This window comes from Falco punctatus (genome assembly GCF_963210335.1).
Source record: "Falco punctatus genome assembly, chromosome: 1".
Classification (NCBI taxonomy): domain Eukaryota; kingdom Metazoa; phylum Chordata; class Aves; order Falconiformes; family Falconidae; genus Falco; species Falco punctatus.
This window is the reverse complement of record NC_137580.1, coordinates 127,449,787-127,468,409: the sequence shown is the minus strand read 5'-3', so window position 1 is coordinate 127,468,409 and position 18,623 is coordinate 127,449,787. Positions and strand designations below refer to the sequence as shown.

The 18,623-nt window shown below is 41.5% G+C and overlaps 1 protein-coding gene across 2 annotated transcripts in view; it reads right to left on the bottom strand.

Annotated features, from left to right (window-relative positions):
* ASPSCR1 (ASPSCR1 tether for SLC2A4, UBX domain containing) overlaps window positions 1-18,623 on the bottom strand; it is a 48,827-nt gene that overhangs the window by 8,597 nt on the left and 21,607 nt on the right. Inside the window, exons 8-13 of one of the 2 annotated variants that reach the window (XR_013925766.1) lie at window positions 17,515-17,654; window positions 14,982-15,063; window positions 14,035-14,101; window positions 13,056-13,118; window positions 12,690-12,742; window positions 333-457 (exon numbers count right to left, since the gene is read on the bottom strand). Coding sequence is in view for 1 of the 2 variants with exons in the window: in XM_080373862.1 (XP_080229988.1) it covers window positions 12,690-12,742; window positions 13,056-13,118; window positions 14,035-14,101; window positions 14,982-15,063; window positions 17,515-17,654 (405 nt within the window). In the remaining variant the exon portion in view is untranslated. The remainder of the gene's footprint in view (window positions 1-332; window positions 458-12,689; window positions 12,743-13,055; window positions 13,119-14,034; window positions 14,102-14,981; window positions 15,064-17,514; window positions 17,655-18,623) is intronic. The other variant, XM_080373862.1, reaches the window with a different exon arrangement.

Below are 18,623 nucleotides of genomic sequence, written 5' to 3'. Positions count from 1 at the left end.
GTACCATCCCAGTTTCAGTACTTACTGAGGGCTTAGTACAGAAAGCAGCTCACTACATCTCACCCATCACCCCAGGAATTCTCTGGCCAGTCACTGGCAGGACATAAAACTGTCTGAGATTTTTTGGTAACAAAAGTATTTAAATCAGCACCAATTTCACATTTTAAAAAAAGCCAGTGGAATGATCCCACTGGCCAAGGAATGTCTTGGCACAAAGATGAGAAAGCTTTATTAGCTACAGTCCAGGAAAACATACAAACCCAAAGTCAGAGCCTTTAGTATTCTCTAACACTGCTAAGAATGCAAGGATCAAACACTGGGCAGACCAATACCTGAAAACTATACTGTCAAGTCAGCTGGTATTTCCTCATTTGTGGTTGTTCCAACGCATATATCAGTGTCTCTAGAAGAACTCTGCAGTTCTTAACCTCACTGTACAGGATTCTTGTAAGAGTATCTGTGAATCAAACCAGATTTAGAAACCTCTTAGACTCAAACTGAGCCTGTCAGGTTGACCAAAAGAATCATACGCTGTTTGAAACAAATATTCAAAAAACTCCATTCAGTTATATGTGAAGAATTACTACAATATGAGTGAGTCAACAACTAGTTACTATACTCAAATATCCAGCATTTCTCTTCCTTACTCCTTTGATTTCCAGCCAAAGATATGATGCCATTCTGACTAGGAAAACAGATGCTATAAATCTATCAAACTATAATGTTCAAATCACACTCTGTATGGCAGATTTATGAGATACAGTTAAGATTATCATTTTTATTGCAATAGCACCTAGAAATCCAATTGAACATGGTGTCCCATTGTGCAATTAAATGTATGTAATAAGCAGCAACACACAATATAAATAAAAGTGTAAGGCAGTATGAGGTTTGGGGGTTTGGGGGTGGGGTGGTACAGATGAAAAGCTGAGACCTAAAGAGATTAAATAACTTATTCAAAGTCACACAGGACGGCAAGTAGCAGAAATGAGAAGTAAGCATGTAAGTCTCCAGAGTCCCATCCCAAGGCCTTAATCACAGGACAGCTTTCTTCTGCAGGGATCAGAAAGTCACTGATGAGGCAAGAAGTGGAGGAAGCCAATGTCCTCCTTATTGTCCTCCCCATTTAAGAAGCATCACTGCAAATGACCAGCTCCTCAGATTTTAAAAAGATCTAAATAACACAGCTTCATCAATTTACTTAGTTACAGTTGCTGAAGTTTAAATGAATGCTTTCCATTTCTGAAATCTGAAGACCAGCCTGTTACTCAAAGCCACATCTAGTCTGAAACTATGCAACTAAGTAACTGACAGTTTTATTTCAGACAAGCACAGTGCAGTTGCTCAGACACCATAGCGGTGAGCGTGGTTTATGACAGCAGGGCATCCTGGCTGTAGAGTGGTATACTGGGGCTACTGCATCTTGCATTCCATGATAAAAATATCTACACTAGAACAACATTCCCCTGTGAATCCAGCTGCGATACACCAAGAGAAACATTTCTGCTTTGTTTTACTGCATGTTTTAGTAACTTGTTCTCTAGAGCACAGAAAAGATTTCAGGCAGGACCCTCCCCAAACAACGTCTCAATACATCCTCCTTCACTAGGTATCTCCAGACATACATATTCAAAAATATGCTAGAGTACTACAAAATACATACACTATTACTAGGCAGTTATTCTGTTCACTGACAGAGTGATGCTTTCAGACCAGACAGAGACTGCTGTCTAAGGGGAACTTGCAGCTGCCAGATTGAGAAGCATTCTTTCCGTTACATGATCTGAAAAGATTAGAGTGCCACAGGTCTGCTGTTAGTTTGATGTTAAAAGATGAATAAGAAAATAAGCACTTCAAAGGAACACGCGCATGGAAGGAGAAACACAAGCTACCAACATGAAATACTGCATAGTACACACACCCCAAACACATAAACTAGCTCTTGGAAAATTCAATCGGAAAGCTGGTGGATCAAAAGCTTCTCCTGCAACACTGCAGAGCATCGCTGAAACAGAAATAAACACTACAGTCATGGTGAAAGGGGCAAACTGACTTAGTGGTTCGTGTTTATAACCTGAGAACAAAGCTGCTCAATGTGGACTGCAACTGCCAAAGATGATGGATATTCTGCAGCCAATACGGAGGAGGTCTGACCCAGCTAGAGCAGGGGGCCTTTAAAATTCATCAGGCAAAGATAAGATTTGAAAGCACTACTTTGAGCAAGCTACTTATGAAGGAATCCAGGTATAAAGATCATTCACTGAGCCCCTGAGCTGTGATCAGCAAGATCTGGCCTCCCAAACTGACAGTAGAAAACATTTTGGGCAGAATTTCCGCTCTAAACCCAGTCACACAAGGCAGGTGCTCATCTGAAGCACCTAGCCTTACTCGAAGTCAGCAAGAGAAGCAAGTACGGACAGACTCTGCAAGCACAGTTAACAGACCCCGCAAGACAAACAGGAGGTAAGATTGCTACCAAAGTCTAGCCAAATGAGAAAATCCTGAATGGCTAACTAAAGGGCTAAGCCTTCATACAGGAAAGGAGAATGCCATCCTCTGGGCTGGATGAATTTCACTATTAATTACAATTTTCTTTGCTAGTGAGTGGAATAACCACAAGGCTTGCCACTGGAAATACCTCCGACGGACTGACTCTGATGAAGTAATTTTTCCTGAAATTGCATTCAGACTCTTGCCAAAAGCAGAGAAGGCTTCACACTGCTCAATTCGTAGCTGCCTTTGCTGAACAAGCGTGCCAGATGTATTGCCCAAACTGGCATTAACAAATAGGATATGGAAACAGAACCAAAGGCAAAGAAAGGAACAAACAGCTCCTCTGGATTTCTGCCCCACAGTATATGCCAGAGAAAACACTCAGTACACTCTAAGATCTAATTAGAAGATCTAAATATTTATGTGGAAGCCTGTGGATTCCTCTAGCTCCTCTGAAGACAGATGATGGCCTTCTGCCCTCTTTTCTGCCTTGACTTTTCCACTGGCTGGTATTCTTACTTCCTGCTAACTCTTTCCTAGCATTAACTCAGCAATCAATAATTTTTTTCCACTAACACACCCCAGATATGCACTAAACAAGTGCCTGTTTCTGGGAGGAGAAAGAAGCAAAGAAGCAACTCTGAACAGCTCAGCTAGCCTAGAAAAACACAAACAAGCAACTAGAGCTACAAGGAACCCAAAGCCAAGTGCTACAACAGGGAAGCCTGCAGCTGATCAGTTCTGGAGAGCACAACATTATAAAACACTTCAAGGGACATGAGGATAAGCAAGCCAGCAAAAACAGCAATAACAAAAAAAATCAAAGCAATGCCTTGAAGTCTTTATGGGTTCCAAAAACTCCACATCGCTGCCAATCTCTGTGCTCACTATACTGTAAATACACACATATTTTGAGAGAATTCACTTCAGACAGTTCCTTCAGCCCAAGTATCTTGGCAAGCAAGTTGACAATATTTGTCTTTTTTCCTGTTTTTGATTGCAACGTAAAGGTTTTCCCTTCATTGTAAGCAATCAAATTTAATGACTGTGGTTCCAATCTTATCAGCTTGAATTGATTGAGAGGGTGGAGAGCACAAGTGTTGATAATATGGTACTCCACCATCTGCAGTGACTCCTGTTATTGGCTTCAGCACAAGTTTCAGTCATTTATAAATATTTGAATGCTCAAATGTGATCACATTACTGCCTCAGACACTATCCACTTTTTCTTATAGACAGCACCAAGGCAGCCTACAGAGTGGAGGATAGCCTTCTTCTAACTTAAGACCTGGAAAGCTAGGAACAATTCTGTGATTCCTGTCTGACATTGGACAAGCAATCACAAATAACCAACTCCCAGCCATATCACAGGAGAAGCAACTCTACCCTCCATGCTAGCAGAGGGTGGGGTTGTGATACCATCAGAAATCGTGCTGTCTCCATGACAAAGTTCCTAAAGGATCCAGGCTGGCAATGGTCAACATCCAAAGCACTGTGCCTGACCTCAAACAGGCTTTGCCTCTGACAGTCTCTGCAAAGACTGTAAGTTTCTAGAAAATACCTTTGAAGTTCATCAAGAGAACTCCCATATCCTTGGAGGATGCTGCTAAAACTCCTTATGTACCAGGGCATTTCTCAAAGAAAAGGAGAAAACAGAAGGCAGTTAAGTAGCCCGTGAATAAACTGAAGGGAATAAATAATTGGATGCTTCTCTGCCACAGTCTTACTTAAAAGTAATAACAACAGTCCACTTAGGTTTAGACATGACAGCCTCACGTATTTACGGAAGTTATGAGGTAACCTAGAAAACCAGGACTGCACCATGCAGAAACCATGAGGCAACCTCTACTCCTTTACTCTTTAGTTTTCTTAACTATTTCTCATTTTCTGTTTCTCAAGAGTTTAAGTACCATATTTGGGGGACAAAAATGTGAAAAGCCCCTGAGAGCAAAAGGAGTACAAAACACATTAAAAACCGGAAAAGCATTTACAGAACAGGGTAATTGGAAAAAAATCTCATGTTTGAAAGTTAGGAATTCTAAGGCCCATACAATTTCAATTATAACTCACAGTTATCACTGATATAATTAGATTTCAGTTCAATCTTCCTTATGATTGCCTTTGCTTCCTCTGAAAGTCACTTTATTCCTGAATAATGAACACAACACTCCAGAGGCGTTCTACAAAGTGCCTACAGTCTACCTCTATGTTATCTTCTGCTCAGGTAAGATGTGCATGAAAGAGTGAACAGCCTGATAATATGAAAGTTAATGTTGAAAAATCCAGAACAGTGTACAACATGGTGGTACCTGTTTTAGAAGACCTGTTTTGAACAGAAACACAGACTTCTAGTCATCTAAGAAATATCCCATTAAAATCAAGTGTCAGGTTACATGCAGGCATCTTTGCAAGGGAACCACTCAGGTACAAAGCATTCCAGGAGGCTATTGCTAATACTAATGACACAGAGCACCTGGTGCAAAAGCTGTGAATTTTGGTAGTTACATAATATAACCTGACAACCTTGAAGAGCTGTACTACTAATAAAGGTAACCTCCCTCCTCAACCTTTCACATGTCCTCCAAAAAAAAAAATAAAACCCACCCAACAAAACCACCTAAAACCACCCCCAAAAAAAACCCCAAACCTCAGAAAAGCTTGAGAAAATAGCTGCTCTATTATTTTACCCATGCTCCCTTTTCCCTACGATGTCCAGAAGAACCGCACACTCCACTGCACTTCATTCACATTTGCATCCTATGTACCAAAACACAACATTATTCCAGAACAAGCTCTCACACTATGGAGATGCTGAGTAGTGGAAGGTCACCTTAGCAAAAAAGCTCCTCTTCCACCAGCCCGAAAGCCACACGTTTTATGAAATACCTTAACCATATGCCTCCTCTCTTTACAGAGCAGCTGTCTTTTCATCTCTTTCCTTCCAGATAATGGGAACAGAAGGGCAACTCTGTCTAGGGTACAAAAGGATTCCCTTCCACAGACCACATGATGCCTGAAAGGGGCAAAGTCTTCACCTAACCCACCCATACAGAGCCTGAGCCCAGACCCTGTGGGACCACGCACCAGAGCCAGCTATGCATCCCCAGCTCAGCAGTGAGCGCAGATACTGACCCACCTGGGCTTATTCCCAGATGGAAGATTTCATAGTTTGGAAGGCGATGCTAGAGAGCAAGTGAGAAGCAGTGAGCAAGTCCTGTCCCCAGCGCTGCCCCACCTGGCCCAATATCAGAAATACCACCTCTCTTACTCTGGTCTGGGCCAGCGACATTTGTACTGAGGCTCAGGCAAAGCAGCCCTATTAGTAACAGCTGCCTACAAAAAGGGCATCCAACAATAACACAGTTGCCAGGGGCACGAAAGCCAAGGCAACTTCCGCACCCATGTCTTCCCAGAGAAGAAAGCCCCCTTCAGCCACTGCCAAGCACTCAGATCTGCAGCACCAGAAGGCGAAGCCTAGCCAAGCAGGAGACGCGATGGCATGGGGCCTTCACTGACTCAAGGCAAAAATTAAAGATGAAAAAGGATTTACACTGGTAATGGGGAGCGAAGCTTCACCCAGAATCAGCCGACCTAAACTGGGGTAAGGCACCATCCTAGTAAGTTAGAGAACTGTGGTCTCGGACAAGCAGTACGGGTAACCAGAATGGTATGACAAGTTCTCGGCAGGAATTGGTTTTTTCCTGTTTGATGCTTCATCCAAATAAAATGTTTATAAACACACAGAATCATTCCTGCCAAAACAGACCATGACCTAAAAGGGCTGAAGGGCGCCAGGCTACACAGCCACTGGCATTAAACAGAGCTCTTGCAATCTGCAAGCTCTTTTTACATAATAGCCATTTTACACCCAGCTGCATCAAAGGCTTCAATGCACATGCTGGTGTGCCCTTCCCCCAGCACACATTCCTGGCAGCACAGAAGCCACTACCCCACAAATCTAAGACTTTAAACAAACAGTTGAACACAACCTTGTCCAGGCACACATTTCTTTCTGCTCTCTCTCTTCACCCCGCTTTATCCTTCCAAGTCACCTCAGCACCTTGCAGCCTTCTTCCATCTTACACTTCACCCTGAATCTCTTTGCTCCTCAAACAAAGCATTTTCCCTGCTGTTTCTTGCCAATCCAGTGACACATGTCTTCCCTTATTGCTAAACCTCTACTCTGCTCACCTCATTAGTGTTGTTAACCTCAAGCATTTGGGTAAAATCATGCACTCATTTCCAGTGCCCTAGGGCCTTGCAACCAAGGCTAAAGACTCCCGGAATATAATTTGATTAAAAATACGTATTTTAAAAAATACAAAAAACAATGGATTAAAAAAATGCTTTGGTTCTTTCACCATCAACTCATTTTTGCAAGTCAGCTGTGATGAATTGGATGGATTTCCTTAATTCTGGGAATAAACTTTTGAAAACAATAGCATTTGGGAATGTCACACCACATGTACAGCAAAAAAATCTGTAAGGTTAAATATCTATAGCTGCATACACACTTCCAACCATCTGAGCTTATCCCCATAGATGGGCTATGAGGACAGGCTACAAGTATACTACAAGTATAAACTTTGTAAAGTTTATATACTCAGCTGCAGAAGAGAAAAAAAATACAAAACTCAAAAGTGAGTTCTTTATAAACTCACCATGAACTTCAGCAAGGTCTCCTCCAAAAAGAGTTTGCTTGGGTCCATTGGCATAACTGCATCAGCAAACTGTTGTACAGTGTGCACAACATGTGAACAAAACCTTTACTTTCACGATGCTGCCCTTCCAGCTCAAACTACATCCCTGAAAGGTTATTTTCTTCAGCCCATCACTACCACCCATTACAAGATATTACCAACCACTTCAATTTGCATGTTATGAAACTCTAATCCACTTCAGTGAAGGCACCTGCGCCTGCAAATGCCCGTTATTTAAAATGTTTTTGTTTAACCAAGCCATGTAGAATGGAATAGATAGCAGCCCAGGTGACAGATGTGAGAACAACTGAGGCAGCAGTCTCTTCACCCGACTCAGCTGTAACCAGCAGCTATGCACCCACTGTCTAAATTACTCAGATTAAGTTCCTTTAAAAGAACATCTACCTTAAGGTTTTCAGCAGAAATGTCTCAAGAAAGAACAAAAATTAGTACACAAAAAAAAAAGCTTCTGCAAGACACCTGGTTAGGAGGAGTTTGCAGTGCCCTTATTGTTTCACATACTCATTTTCCATTGCCTATATGTGTCACCACTTGCACAGTATAGAAGAACACAACATCTCATACTTCGCATCTTTTTTTCCATGCATGTGAAATGCTACACAGGATGTCACATAGCAAAGGAAAATCTAACTAATTCCACTGATCTTATCAGCTGTTTTCTCCAGAACTCTGAGGCTCATACAGCCTGTATTTTTTTTTCCTCCTTAAGATTAGAACAATTATATATAAAATAGTTCTACTAATGAAATCATAAAGCTGAAAAAAGCCCAAAAACTTAAACATGTAACAGGCAGTAAAGTCACAAAGGCTTAATTATTCCAGGATATTCAAAGAAACAAGTCATATACACCAGTTCAAACCCTCTGCTACACATGAAATTTTTGTGTACCATTTCATGTGTATTAGTCCATTATCATTCAAACTATAGGGTAGTTGAGTCCGTATAGGAATTGTTGTTGGGTCCAGTACACTGCCAAGTTAGCCTGGTCAGTCCACTTCCAGCAAGACACAAGGACATGAGAACAATTGTACGTGGACCAAAAGCCCATTCAGCCCAGCCAGTATCCCGTTTTTAACAGTGAGCAGATGCACAGAGAAAAGCATCCTTGCTCTTTGCTTATAGGTGATATTTTCCCCTAATACTATGAGGTAGCAATGATTTTCAGTTCAAAAGCTTCCTGACATGGTTTCTGTAAATTTAGAAAGTCTCTCAAGTAGATATTTTCCTTGAACTCGTCCAAATTTCTCTTGAACCAGTATATACTTTCAGTATATAGCACCCTGTGATAAGGAACTCCATACTTCAGTTTTCCGTTGCACGAACAACTACCTACTTCCATCTATTCTAGTTCCTGCTTGCCTCACTTGATGCCCCTCTCTTGTACTGGAGAGACTAAGAAATCAACCCCTTCCAGCTTTTCTTTGATACGTTCTTTCTTTTCCAGTCATGCCTTTTGCAGGCTGACAAGCCCTAGCCTACTTGCCTTTCTTTATGCAGGAACCATTCCAGATCTCTGATGAGCCTTATTACCCTATTCTGCACCTTTATCAGTTCCTTTTTAAGGTGAGAGACCAGATCTGCACACATTATTCATGATGTGAGCAAACCCTGGTTTCGTAAAATGTCACAGTGATGTTCTTTGTTTCATTACCCATTTCATTCTGAAAACTTTGCGGGATGGAAAGGAGGTCATTTGGGGTTTGACTACAATTCAGTAATGAGCTGATGATTTCATCACCTTAAGACTTTGCTTCAGAGCAGTGACAATCAACCCAAGAGCTCACTGAGATACATATGAAGTTCAAATTCTTTTTCTTTGCACACATATCACCACATTTACCTACGCTGAACACTGGTTAAGAAGAAAATGCCAAGTCATGCAACTGTTAAGCAATGTGATTAATAATCTCATCATAATGTCATTTTACAGTCCCTAAAAATACTTCAAGCATGAGATTTTACTTGCTTTCCACATTTGGCAAATAATTGTAGCGATTCTGTATACTTAAGATTATCCTTAAAAAAAAATCCATTTTTATTTACTTATGCCCAAATTCTCAACACAATCACTTTCAAATTACAGTTTAATTAGATGACACTGATTACATGCATTTAAAAAAGAATTCTTAAATCAGGTATGGAATTGCCACCCTTAATCTTAATTGGATGTTGTTGTGGTTTTGTATTGACACAGAGGAAGTGAGAAATGAGAAAAGTGATTCCTTAGAACAGCCAGTTTGCAGGAGAATTCCCAGCTTTTGAGCACCATATCCTGAACAGTCACAGTTTCATACTAATGTCAAGGCTTTGCACCTTTGCTCTGTGACACAGCAAGCACTTCAATCTCAGGGAAGCCACTACAAATTGAAGATGTTCAACACAAAAATTGACCAGGTTCTTCATCAAGTTGTGGTTTCTGAAGGAGTCTAAAACACCAGGCTGTAAGGCACCTCGAAGTCTTTACAGAGCACTAATTTAATACATTTTTATGTTTCAGGTTGCTGCCGTGAGGAATGAATTCCACAGTAAATGTCACAACTAGGAAACTGGGAAATTGCCACATGTGTAACAAGCACAAGCAATGGTGCCAGGTACAGAACAAAGACTTTAACACACCAAATTAAAATTCCTGCCATAAAGTTTCTGATTCAAAGACAGGGAGATGTTGTTTATTTCTGTGGTGTCTCACTGAACAACTTATGTCCCAGGAGACATCCAGAGAAATATTAGATGTATGATGAGAAAGATAAAATAGAAGAACAGTATTGTGGGGCAGGCAGGGGGTAGGCAACAAGGGGCAAATACAAGTAAGCAAAGGATTTTGAACTTTATTTAGAAGATAAACCAAAGCTAACAGTGGAGACCAGGACAGCATCAGAGGTCAGATCAATAGGAAGCAGATGTAGGTCAGCAAAAAGAGTGCTGCATTCAAGTCCACTGAAAAGGCAGAGAAACCTCCTTTTCTTTGTGGAAATAGCATGGTATGCAAAGGATTTAGAACCTAATGGAAAAAGAAGAAAAGAATGGTCACAGGAGATTTTAAAGTGGTAAGGACAGGCACATGAGCGGACAGGGTATTTTTCAACAGTGGCAGAAAACAATGGAAGAAAGCAGTGTCAGAAAGGTAAGTACCTGGAATTCAAAGAAGTCACAAAATATCCAATAGAAAATGAATGGAAAATAGGACAAAGGTTCATTACAGAGGCAGATTTTGAGTCTCCAGCACCTAGGGTGTTGTAACAAAACAAAAAAAAGTGCCCATCTTAAAAAAAAATTAAGTAGTGCCAAAATTTGGAAGTCCATGAGATTCTAGAGGAAGATGTGGCATATGGGGTGAGGGAGAATATCACTTCCCACAGAGACACTCTAAAGAAATCAGGACATTTTGTAGGGACAGGTCTGAAGGCTGAGACAGGAAATATGAGAACACATCTCAGCCAAATCTTAGAAGACAGAAAACCACCCATTTTATGCAGGGGACCTCTGTTGGCAAGAGCTACAGAGACACCATGCTTTGGAATGATGAAAAAAGCTTTTCAAAAAGCATGTTAGAAAATGTGTATAAAGGAACTCCAGGTGAGGGATGTGCTCAGACACGACAGCTTAGGAGGAAAAAAAAAAGGGGGGGGGACGGGGGGGACGGGAGGAAAAACAAACAACCCCCCCCAAGACAGAGAAAGGCTGAGAGTAGCACACACATGCCGTGCCAGACCAGTCTGTGCTAGTCACACAGGCTGCTTCCCTTGCCTCAGAACTGCTAACAAGTGCAGAACATTTTTTATTATCTGCTGTTCCTCTGAATGTTTTCCACATATATCACTAGCAGTGCAACCATAGCCAGTTTCCCCTTCATGGGATTTCTCAGAAATCTAAAGACAGGATTTGTCCCTTGCATTTCCCATCATGGTTACCGTGTGTGCCTTCAGACAGTGTTTTGCATGGCAGACATGGGTGAGATGGCAGTCAGAGGAAGCTGGGAGAATAACCTTCATGCCCAAACAGCAAAAATCTCCCAGCTCAAAGACACAAAGTGCTTTCCACTGGTGTTTTCATTATTAATTGAAATATACAAAATGGCTTTGAAAATAAAAATCATTCTCCCCACCCACAATGACATCATGTCTTACCAGCACATACACTGTCCCATTCCTGCCAATGGGAGATGCACAGCCACACACACCACACATGCAAACAGAGGCCATGGTCAAGTAGGGAGTAGGAAGGCTGACAGAAACAGAGCAGTCCTCAGGCTGTGAAGCTGGGTGGAGGCCAAGAGCTACTGCACAGCAACCCCTGAACCACAGAATCAAACAGGGCCGTGATCCCCAAGAGGCACAGGACTTCCTAGGAAGCTAAACCTGTCACAGGCATGGTGACAACACAAGGAACTCCAACATCAACAAAACTGCTCCCAAAACTTCAAATTTCAACAAAGAATTCTTAGCAGGGTATTAGGAAGGGGAAAGACTTCCCACTGTGAATACAGAGATCCACACTTTGCTTCCCTGAACATTCAATAGTTTAAAAGCAGCTGCACGTGAATCTCTTCCACATGGCCTGATCAGGAAGTTGTGGAATTTGGAAAGCTCCATTACAAACAACTTCAGAGGCATGCTAATCCCTACCTAATTCACTGTGCTGCCTGAAAAGTCCCTTTCTCTATCCCTCTCCCTGCCACAGCCCTTCTGCTCCCTTGAGGGCATCAAGCAAAAACTCTCACTACAGTCTGCTTGACCCTTTACCCTTCAAATGATTTCAGTGCATCATTCCAAAAACATCCATGAAGTTCTGAATAACAGCACATTTTGAAGAGGGTGAGTCTGGGGCAAAGACACTGGCAAAATCACTCAATCAGTCTCTTAACACGTGTGTGATTTACACAGCCAAGAGCCTCTGGCCAGAGACTTCAAGATCACCTTATCTGACATTTGTAAAAAATCTCCAGGAATCCAGATCTGAAAAACGAAATTTCAGCCTTTGAGAAAAGTTACACACAAGGAGTACATACTCCTCAATGCACAAGCTGGCTTAAAATAAATTCTCATATAGTGATTATCAAAAAGGTCAGATTTTTGTCTAATATGGCCTCTAGGTCCTGCTGTAGAACTTGAAAGCAGTTACTTGTCCAAACCCCGTCTCACATCTCTTACTATACTAGTCCAACTAGACATGTAATAAACTCACATTAGTTCAGCACCTGTAATAATGTTTCAAGGTGAAATACAGTTCAGATTTTGTAAGACACTGAGTGTATGCATGAAACAATGTGAACCCCCCAACCCTGCCACAATATGCCAGTGCATATTGTTGCACAAGGTGGACCTCTTCTGGTGAAGAGCTTGTGCTCCAAAACACCTGGTTCCATTAGTCTTGGCTAAGCAGAAGCCTACAGGGATCACAACATTACACAGCTTCTTTTAAGAAGGTGAAGGGGAGCAGCAAGTCAGAATCACAGAGCACATATGAGTCCTTACCTCAAAGAGCGTCAAACTTTCATCGTTCAAGATGATTCTGGGAGGTGCAATAACTGAAGTTAAAAAACAAGTTACAAAACAGGACCACCCAGCAACCAAAACAATAAATACAGCAGGTATGTGAGGGATTACTGCTCTTTAAAGGAGTGACACATTCACACTGCCCACACACAGGCTTCTTACTAGGTAGAAACATAATGTGGCTGAACGAGCAGGTTACACCTTCTCTGTGCTCCGAGGCTGTATTTAGGGAAGGAATTCCTCCCCAGGTCACACATACCTCGTGGCATCACAAGATCCCATACACACCACAGCTAGGAATCAGCTTTGTAAAGTAAGGCCAAATATTACCAACAGCACACTCACACAAGTAAAATGGCAGGTCTGTATCTGCAAGGTGGCTTCTTACAAAGTCTCTCAAGATGCCAACTGTGAAAAAAGGGAGAAAGGTTTGCTGAATTACATTTGTTTCTCCAGACAACGGGGAAAAGGCTAACTTGTAACAGCAGAACTGCTCTCTACAATGTCTGTAGGCTGTCTTTTCCTCAAAAGAACACTGTTACTATTACAAATATCTTGAAGAAAACCCAAACAAACAAAAACCACTTAGACATGCTGGTGGTCCCTTAGCAACATCTAAGGATGCCAGTGAAGTTCTTTCTAGGAAATCCAATAGCAGCTGCAAGATTTGCAGAGACCAGCCAGGTGAGATCTGGTAACCAGTTATTAGTTCTTGTTCCATACAAAAGTATCAAAAAACTTGTGTGGGTAACCATCACAGGCAGCCGAGAGTAACAGGATCTCCATTAACAAGAGTAAGGGCTACTTGGCACATGGTCTGACCGCCTTTTGTGAACTGACAGGCAGAAAGGTTCATCCCCTGTTATTCTTATTACAGTAGGTAAAGCTTCTTTTCCTTCTTCCTGGTTTTGTTTTGGATCGGGGAGGGTGGGGGTGGGGGGTTTTCCCCAAGCCTTTTTAAGCATTAACATAGAAGTGCTCAAACTTGTCTCAGTAACATGCCATTTGGACACAAACAATAGGATATCTAATGGGACAGTTTCCCGAGTACAATTATTTTGCCATCAAGGAGCCTGCCAGTTTCTGTCAAGTAGTCCTGGAAATAAACTCCCCTTAACTAAGTTAATTACCCCAGATTCTTTACTCGTCCCATTCAGGGGACCTACAAAGACAGTGTAACTAGCTACTGCTGCTTTTTCAGAGCAGTATTACTTCCTTGGACAGAAGAAAGATCTGTCCAGAGCCCTCTCTTCTGTCATGCAACTAACTGATGATGAGAGAGGTCAGCTGCAGCTAAGCAGACTGAGACAGAGGATGCTCTTACCAGTTTCAGTAGGACAGAAGAACCCCTGTAGAACATGACGGTCTGGAAAATGGACTCTCAACACCACCTAAGTCAAAGCAAAGTACATTAGGTCAATTGTTTATGACTGTTCTGTAACACCTGTCCTTGGCTCAGGATATGTGAGCAAGTTTGGTGGGTTTTTTTCAAATGGGAAGATTTGAGGTATTAACTCTACAGGAGTAGAATAGCACACTGGCTAACAATTACTGTGCAGCTCCTCAGAAAACACGGGCTCTCTGGCTTTCAAAGGCTGTAAGAGAGTTGATCTTATAGAAATAGCCTGATGCACAATGCAGCAGCACTTACTGAGAGAGGAGGAGCTCCCTGTGCTAAGTGATACACAAGCAAAGCAGAAAGTCACCCATGGACAGGTACAGACAGTGTATCAGCACCCTGAAGTGTCCACAGCAGCAGCAATCCTTCTGCCATATGTCAGAAGCAACTCATACCATTCTATTTCCAGCACTGGTCAGAAAGCACTTAACCTGGGAACTTTCCCTGCTCCCTGCCCCCAAGTCACCAAAGACAAAAACTGCATTATAATCGTATTTACAAAGCAAGATCTCCAAACTGTAACACCTTATCATTTAAATTGTAATGAGATACTATCAAAATGTAAGAGTCTACAGAGGAGAGGCAGATAGGAAAGGTCAGTCATACAGACCAATGTGTGCACAACATAAGGGTTTTGAAACATCTGGAACAGAACAGGAGGAACCATATTGCCTGCCACTCAACCATATCATTACAGGACAGCTGATTTTACATGGTACAGCTGTTATGCAAGTCCCACAAACAATTAACAGGGACAGGAATTTGGTAAGTCTTCCGTAGCTCAAGACCCTGTGGACCACAACTGATTCCCGAAGTTACTCAACCCCCAAGTCTGGGCTAGCCAGAAGGACTGGAAAAAGAACAAAGGTTACCTTTGAGTAACGCTCTAATTTTTCCTTCAGCTGAGCCTCCCTCAAAGATCTTGTCATCAGTGAAGCTTCTTCCAGGCGTTTCCTAGATACACGGGAAGAAGACAAGCTGTCACTTCTGTAATTTTAAGTTTTTATTTTATTAAGAAAACAAAAGGTCCAAGAGGGGCTGATGAGAACCGTTCAATTGTTCAAAGTATCCATCACAGCATTTTCCCCACCTCCTGTGGTTCCTACGCCAAAATCTCATATACAGAACTATTGAGTATCAGTAATAATACTGTATAAAATTACTCTTCTTGTACAAGTTTAAAAATAAGCTCACTATAGCAGATGCTAGAAAAGATACTAAGAAGAGCAGGGGGATGTTTGTTTAGACTACTCAAGAAGAGATGGACTTATTAATCCAATAAAACAGATATTAAATTTGGACATGATTACTCCAGAGAGAGAGAAGAGTTACTGAAGCTGAAAAACAATGCTGCCACAAGAAATTAATGGGTATTAATTAGCAACAGGGAAACAAAACAAAAATTTTATGTTTCAGATCATTCAAGAACGGGCACTGTAGACTGGTGTTTTAAAAGGAGTAGTGGATGCAAAAAAAAAAAATAATCTACCTGCATTTATGATGAAAAATTCAAGAAAACAGTTACATATATGTTTTTCTGCAAGTAAACAAATAAGCTGAGATCCAAAAGATCCCATGTTCAGCTTTAGTCCCTTTTCCTTGTTTGCACTTAATTTTGAAAAACAGACGTACCAGGCTAGATTTCTGGTGAAAAATTTGATCATGTAATTCTGCACAACTATTTGCAAGTTAATCTCTTATGCTTATACTTTGAAGGATCTCTTTCTATTTTTAAGAATCATCAAGGTGTCTCAGGAGCAGCTGGTGAATGAAACCACTACAGGCTTATTCACCAACTGTACCCAGAACTGTCAGCTGGTTACATCACATTCCAAGATGCTGTGGAAGTGCCAATTCATTCTGAAAAGTAAACACACAAAACTAACCCGCTCCATTCCTTCTTTGTGTACCAACTGCTGATTGATACCAATTCTCAGCTCTTCATGAAGTCAGAATTAAATTTTAATTGCATCTAAAATATTGCATTGTATGCAGCTAGTTTTTGGTAAGATTCACCAGCTGAGATCAGAAGCCAACTGGTATCAGTTTCAAGTGAAACTTGCCTTTATTTTTATCCCTGGCTGTGAGGGGAAAAAGGATAACAAGCATCAGCAAATTTGGAAATTAGGTCTTCTTGTGAGGGGGCTGTATTCCAGTAACCCCCAACCAAATGATCCTACATTTGTACCACTAAATACTCCAGACCCACAAGCAGCAGAGCAATTTTCAGGCCAATCTGTGTACTCATGTGGATTTCAGTGGCCTGTGGGGGGGGGGGAAAAATCAGCTTTAAGTAAATGGTTCAACTCTGGCTTGGTTACAGTGTAAAGTAGGCTGTTCCACAGTCTCCAAGAATGCTTGTAATGTTTAAAGAAATGTTACAATCCACTTAAAAGAATTTAATTTCATGATAGTTTCAAGGAACATACAAGACAGCAAAACACTGCCGTGATAGGGAGGCTACCTGAATTTTTAGTTCAGAACTGGCATAAGAGTACAGTAGAAACATTAATTTGACAGCAAGCTACTTGAACAGTGAGACGCACAGTTACTCCAGCTTCCTATACTTCTTCCCCTCTTTGTGTGTGTTCCAATGAAATCATGTCTTGATTTGTGGCTAAGCTGGATTTTGCTTTATTTCCATTCGGAAAATATTTCCAAGTTGGCCTTTTCTGATGAGGTCTAATAGAAGGTCAATTCTGTTACTTAAAATACAAGGTGTTTCCTACTGGCTGAAAATGCTACTGGATACTATTGAAGTCAGTGGGAGTTACTCTTATGAAGCTGGCAAATTGCATTCATATATTTGTCCATCACAAGTTACAAATTGCATCCATTTAATTCCTAATAGTTAACATGAAATCAGATCAAAACAGGTAGCAAGAGCTCACTGCTTACTTTGGGCCTCTAGCAAATAAGAGCAGATCTAACACAAAGGCTGTGGCTTCTCTTTCAGAAGAGAGGACAAGGAAAGAAAGAGAAAGAGGTGGGGTGTTAAGTGGTTTTGAATAACTCCCTGAAATGCAGAACGTGGGAAGGAAACTTTCTCTTAATCCTTTTTCAGTGAGCGCCCACCTCTGACTAGCTTGAGGGTCTCAGATAAACTTACCACCACACAGGCATCACAGACACTTCGTGATGAAATTTTCAACGTCCAAATGAAACCATTATCCCATGCACAAATGCTCAACCCACTCACGCAAAAACATAGGTTCTGTCACAGAAACAGGATATAGCCCCTGAACTCAAATGGTACAAAGGGTAGAGATTTCCAGTGCCAATCATTAATTCCACACCCAGTAACATATCTACAATCCAGAGATCACAGCCAGCTAGTGCATAGTGTCACTGTGCTCCACAAAAGGATAGGGAGCAATCTCAGCTGCCAGCAAAAAGGGAACTTGCCTCTCATTCTGCAGCTGTGCCAAACGTTTCCGTACATCATCCACTGTGACTTCAAAAAACTCATCAGGAAGCTCTTCTGGGTCAGCAGGAAGCGGTTCTAGCAGGTCTAGGTGACATACAAGTGGTTCTCGTTCTACAAGCTTTGGCATAAAAATAAGCTTTGGTTAATTTTACATGCATTGCTTTGCTTATGCTATAAAGTTCCTGAAAAAAGTAAAAGGACAGTATCTGCAAACTGGAATGCAATCACTAGTGTGAAATTCATGTCACTAAGATCAGAGTAATGATATAGAGGTTGTCAGTGTTGTCATTCTTTTAAGCTGAAAAAGCTTGGGACACAATTCCTCCCAACAAGCAGTAGGAATCCACATTGTCAGATGAGCTGCTCTCCACTGTCCATATAGCCGTATAGGAAGCCCAGGATGATAACCTCAGCAGTTATCTAACTTAAGGAGAGAGAACTCCTTTCCAGGCAGTGCCTGTGGAATCTTGTCACTTACAATTCAATGATACTTTGCAGATGAGCCATATTTCATAGCTAGTAACATAGCTGTTACGAGCTTGTTACAAGTACTCAGAAATTACTCCTATCCCAAGACCATAACCTACCTCTCTCTGCTCTGCTCCAAACCTCTCTAGGTATGTAACCACTTCCTTACCATTCCACAGGCAGCATACAACTTACACAGGTGCTGTTCTTCATACTACAGACTATAAACTGCCCTTTTAAGTTCTTCAGCTGCCATGCACTCCTGGCTCATATCGTATCTTCTGTTCTCTTTGCTCCACATTTGCTTGTCACAGAACAAACGGCACTAGTTCCCAACCAGGGCTCTCTCCATTTCTTCTTACTCTAGAGAGCAATCCTGTTTTGGTATGGTAGTTTCTGACCTGTTGAGTTCTCTGAACTGAGCCACTGCAGGGTTTCATTGTACGCATTTCAAATTTTTAACCTGGCTTCTGGTGTGCAGAAAGCTCCCTTAGACAGTGAAAAACTCTTGTTTTGCACTCACAAAGTACGGAGCACTGAAATCAGCCTTAGTTGCAGGCAAAGCAGACAGAAGTGAGGGAAGCAGTTCACTGTATGCCTTTTAGCTGCTATAAAGGTA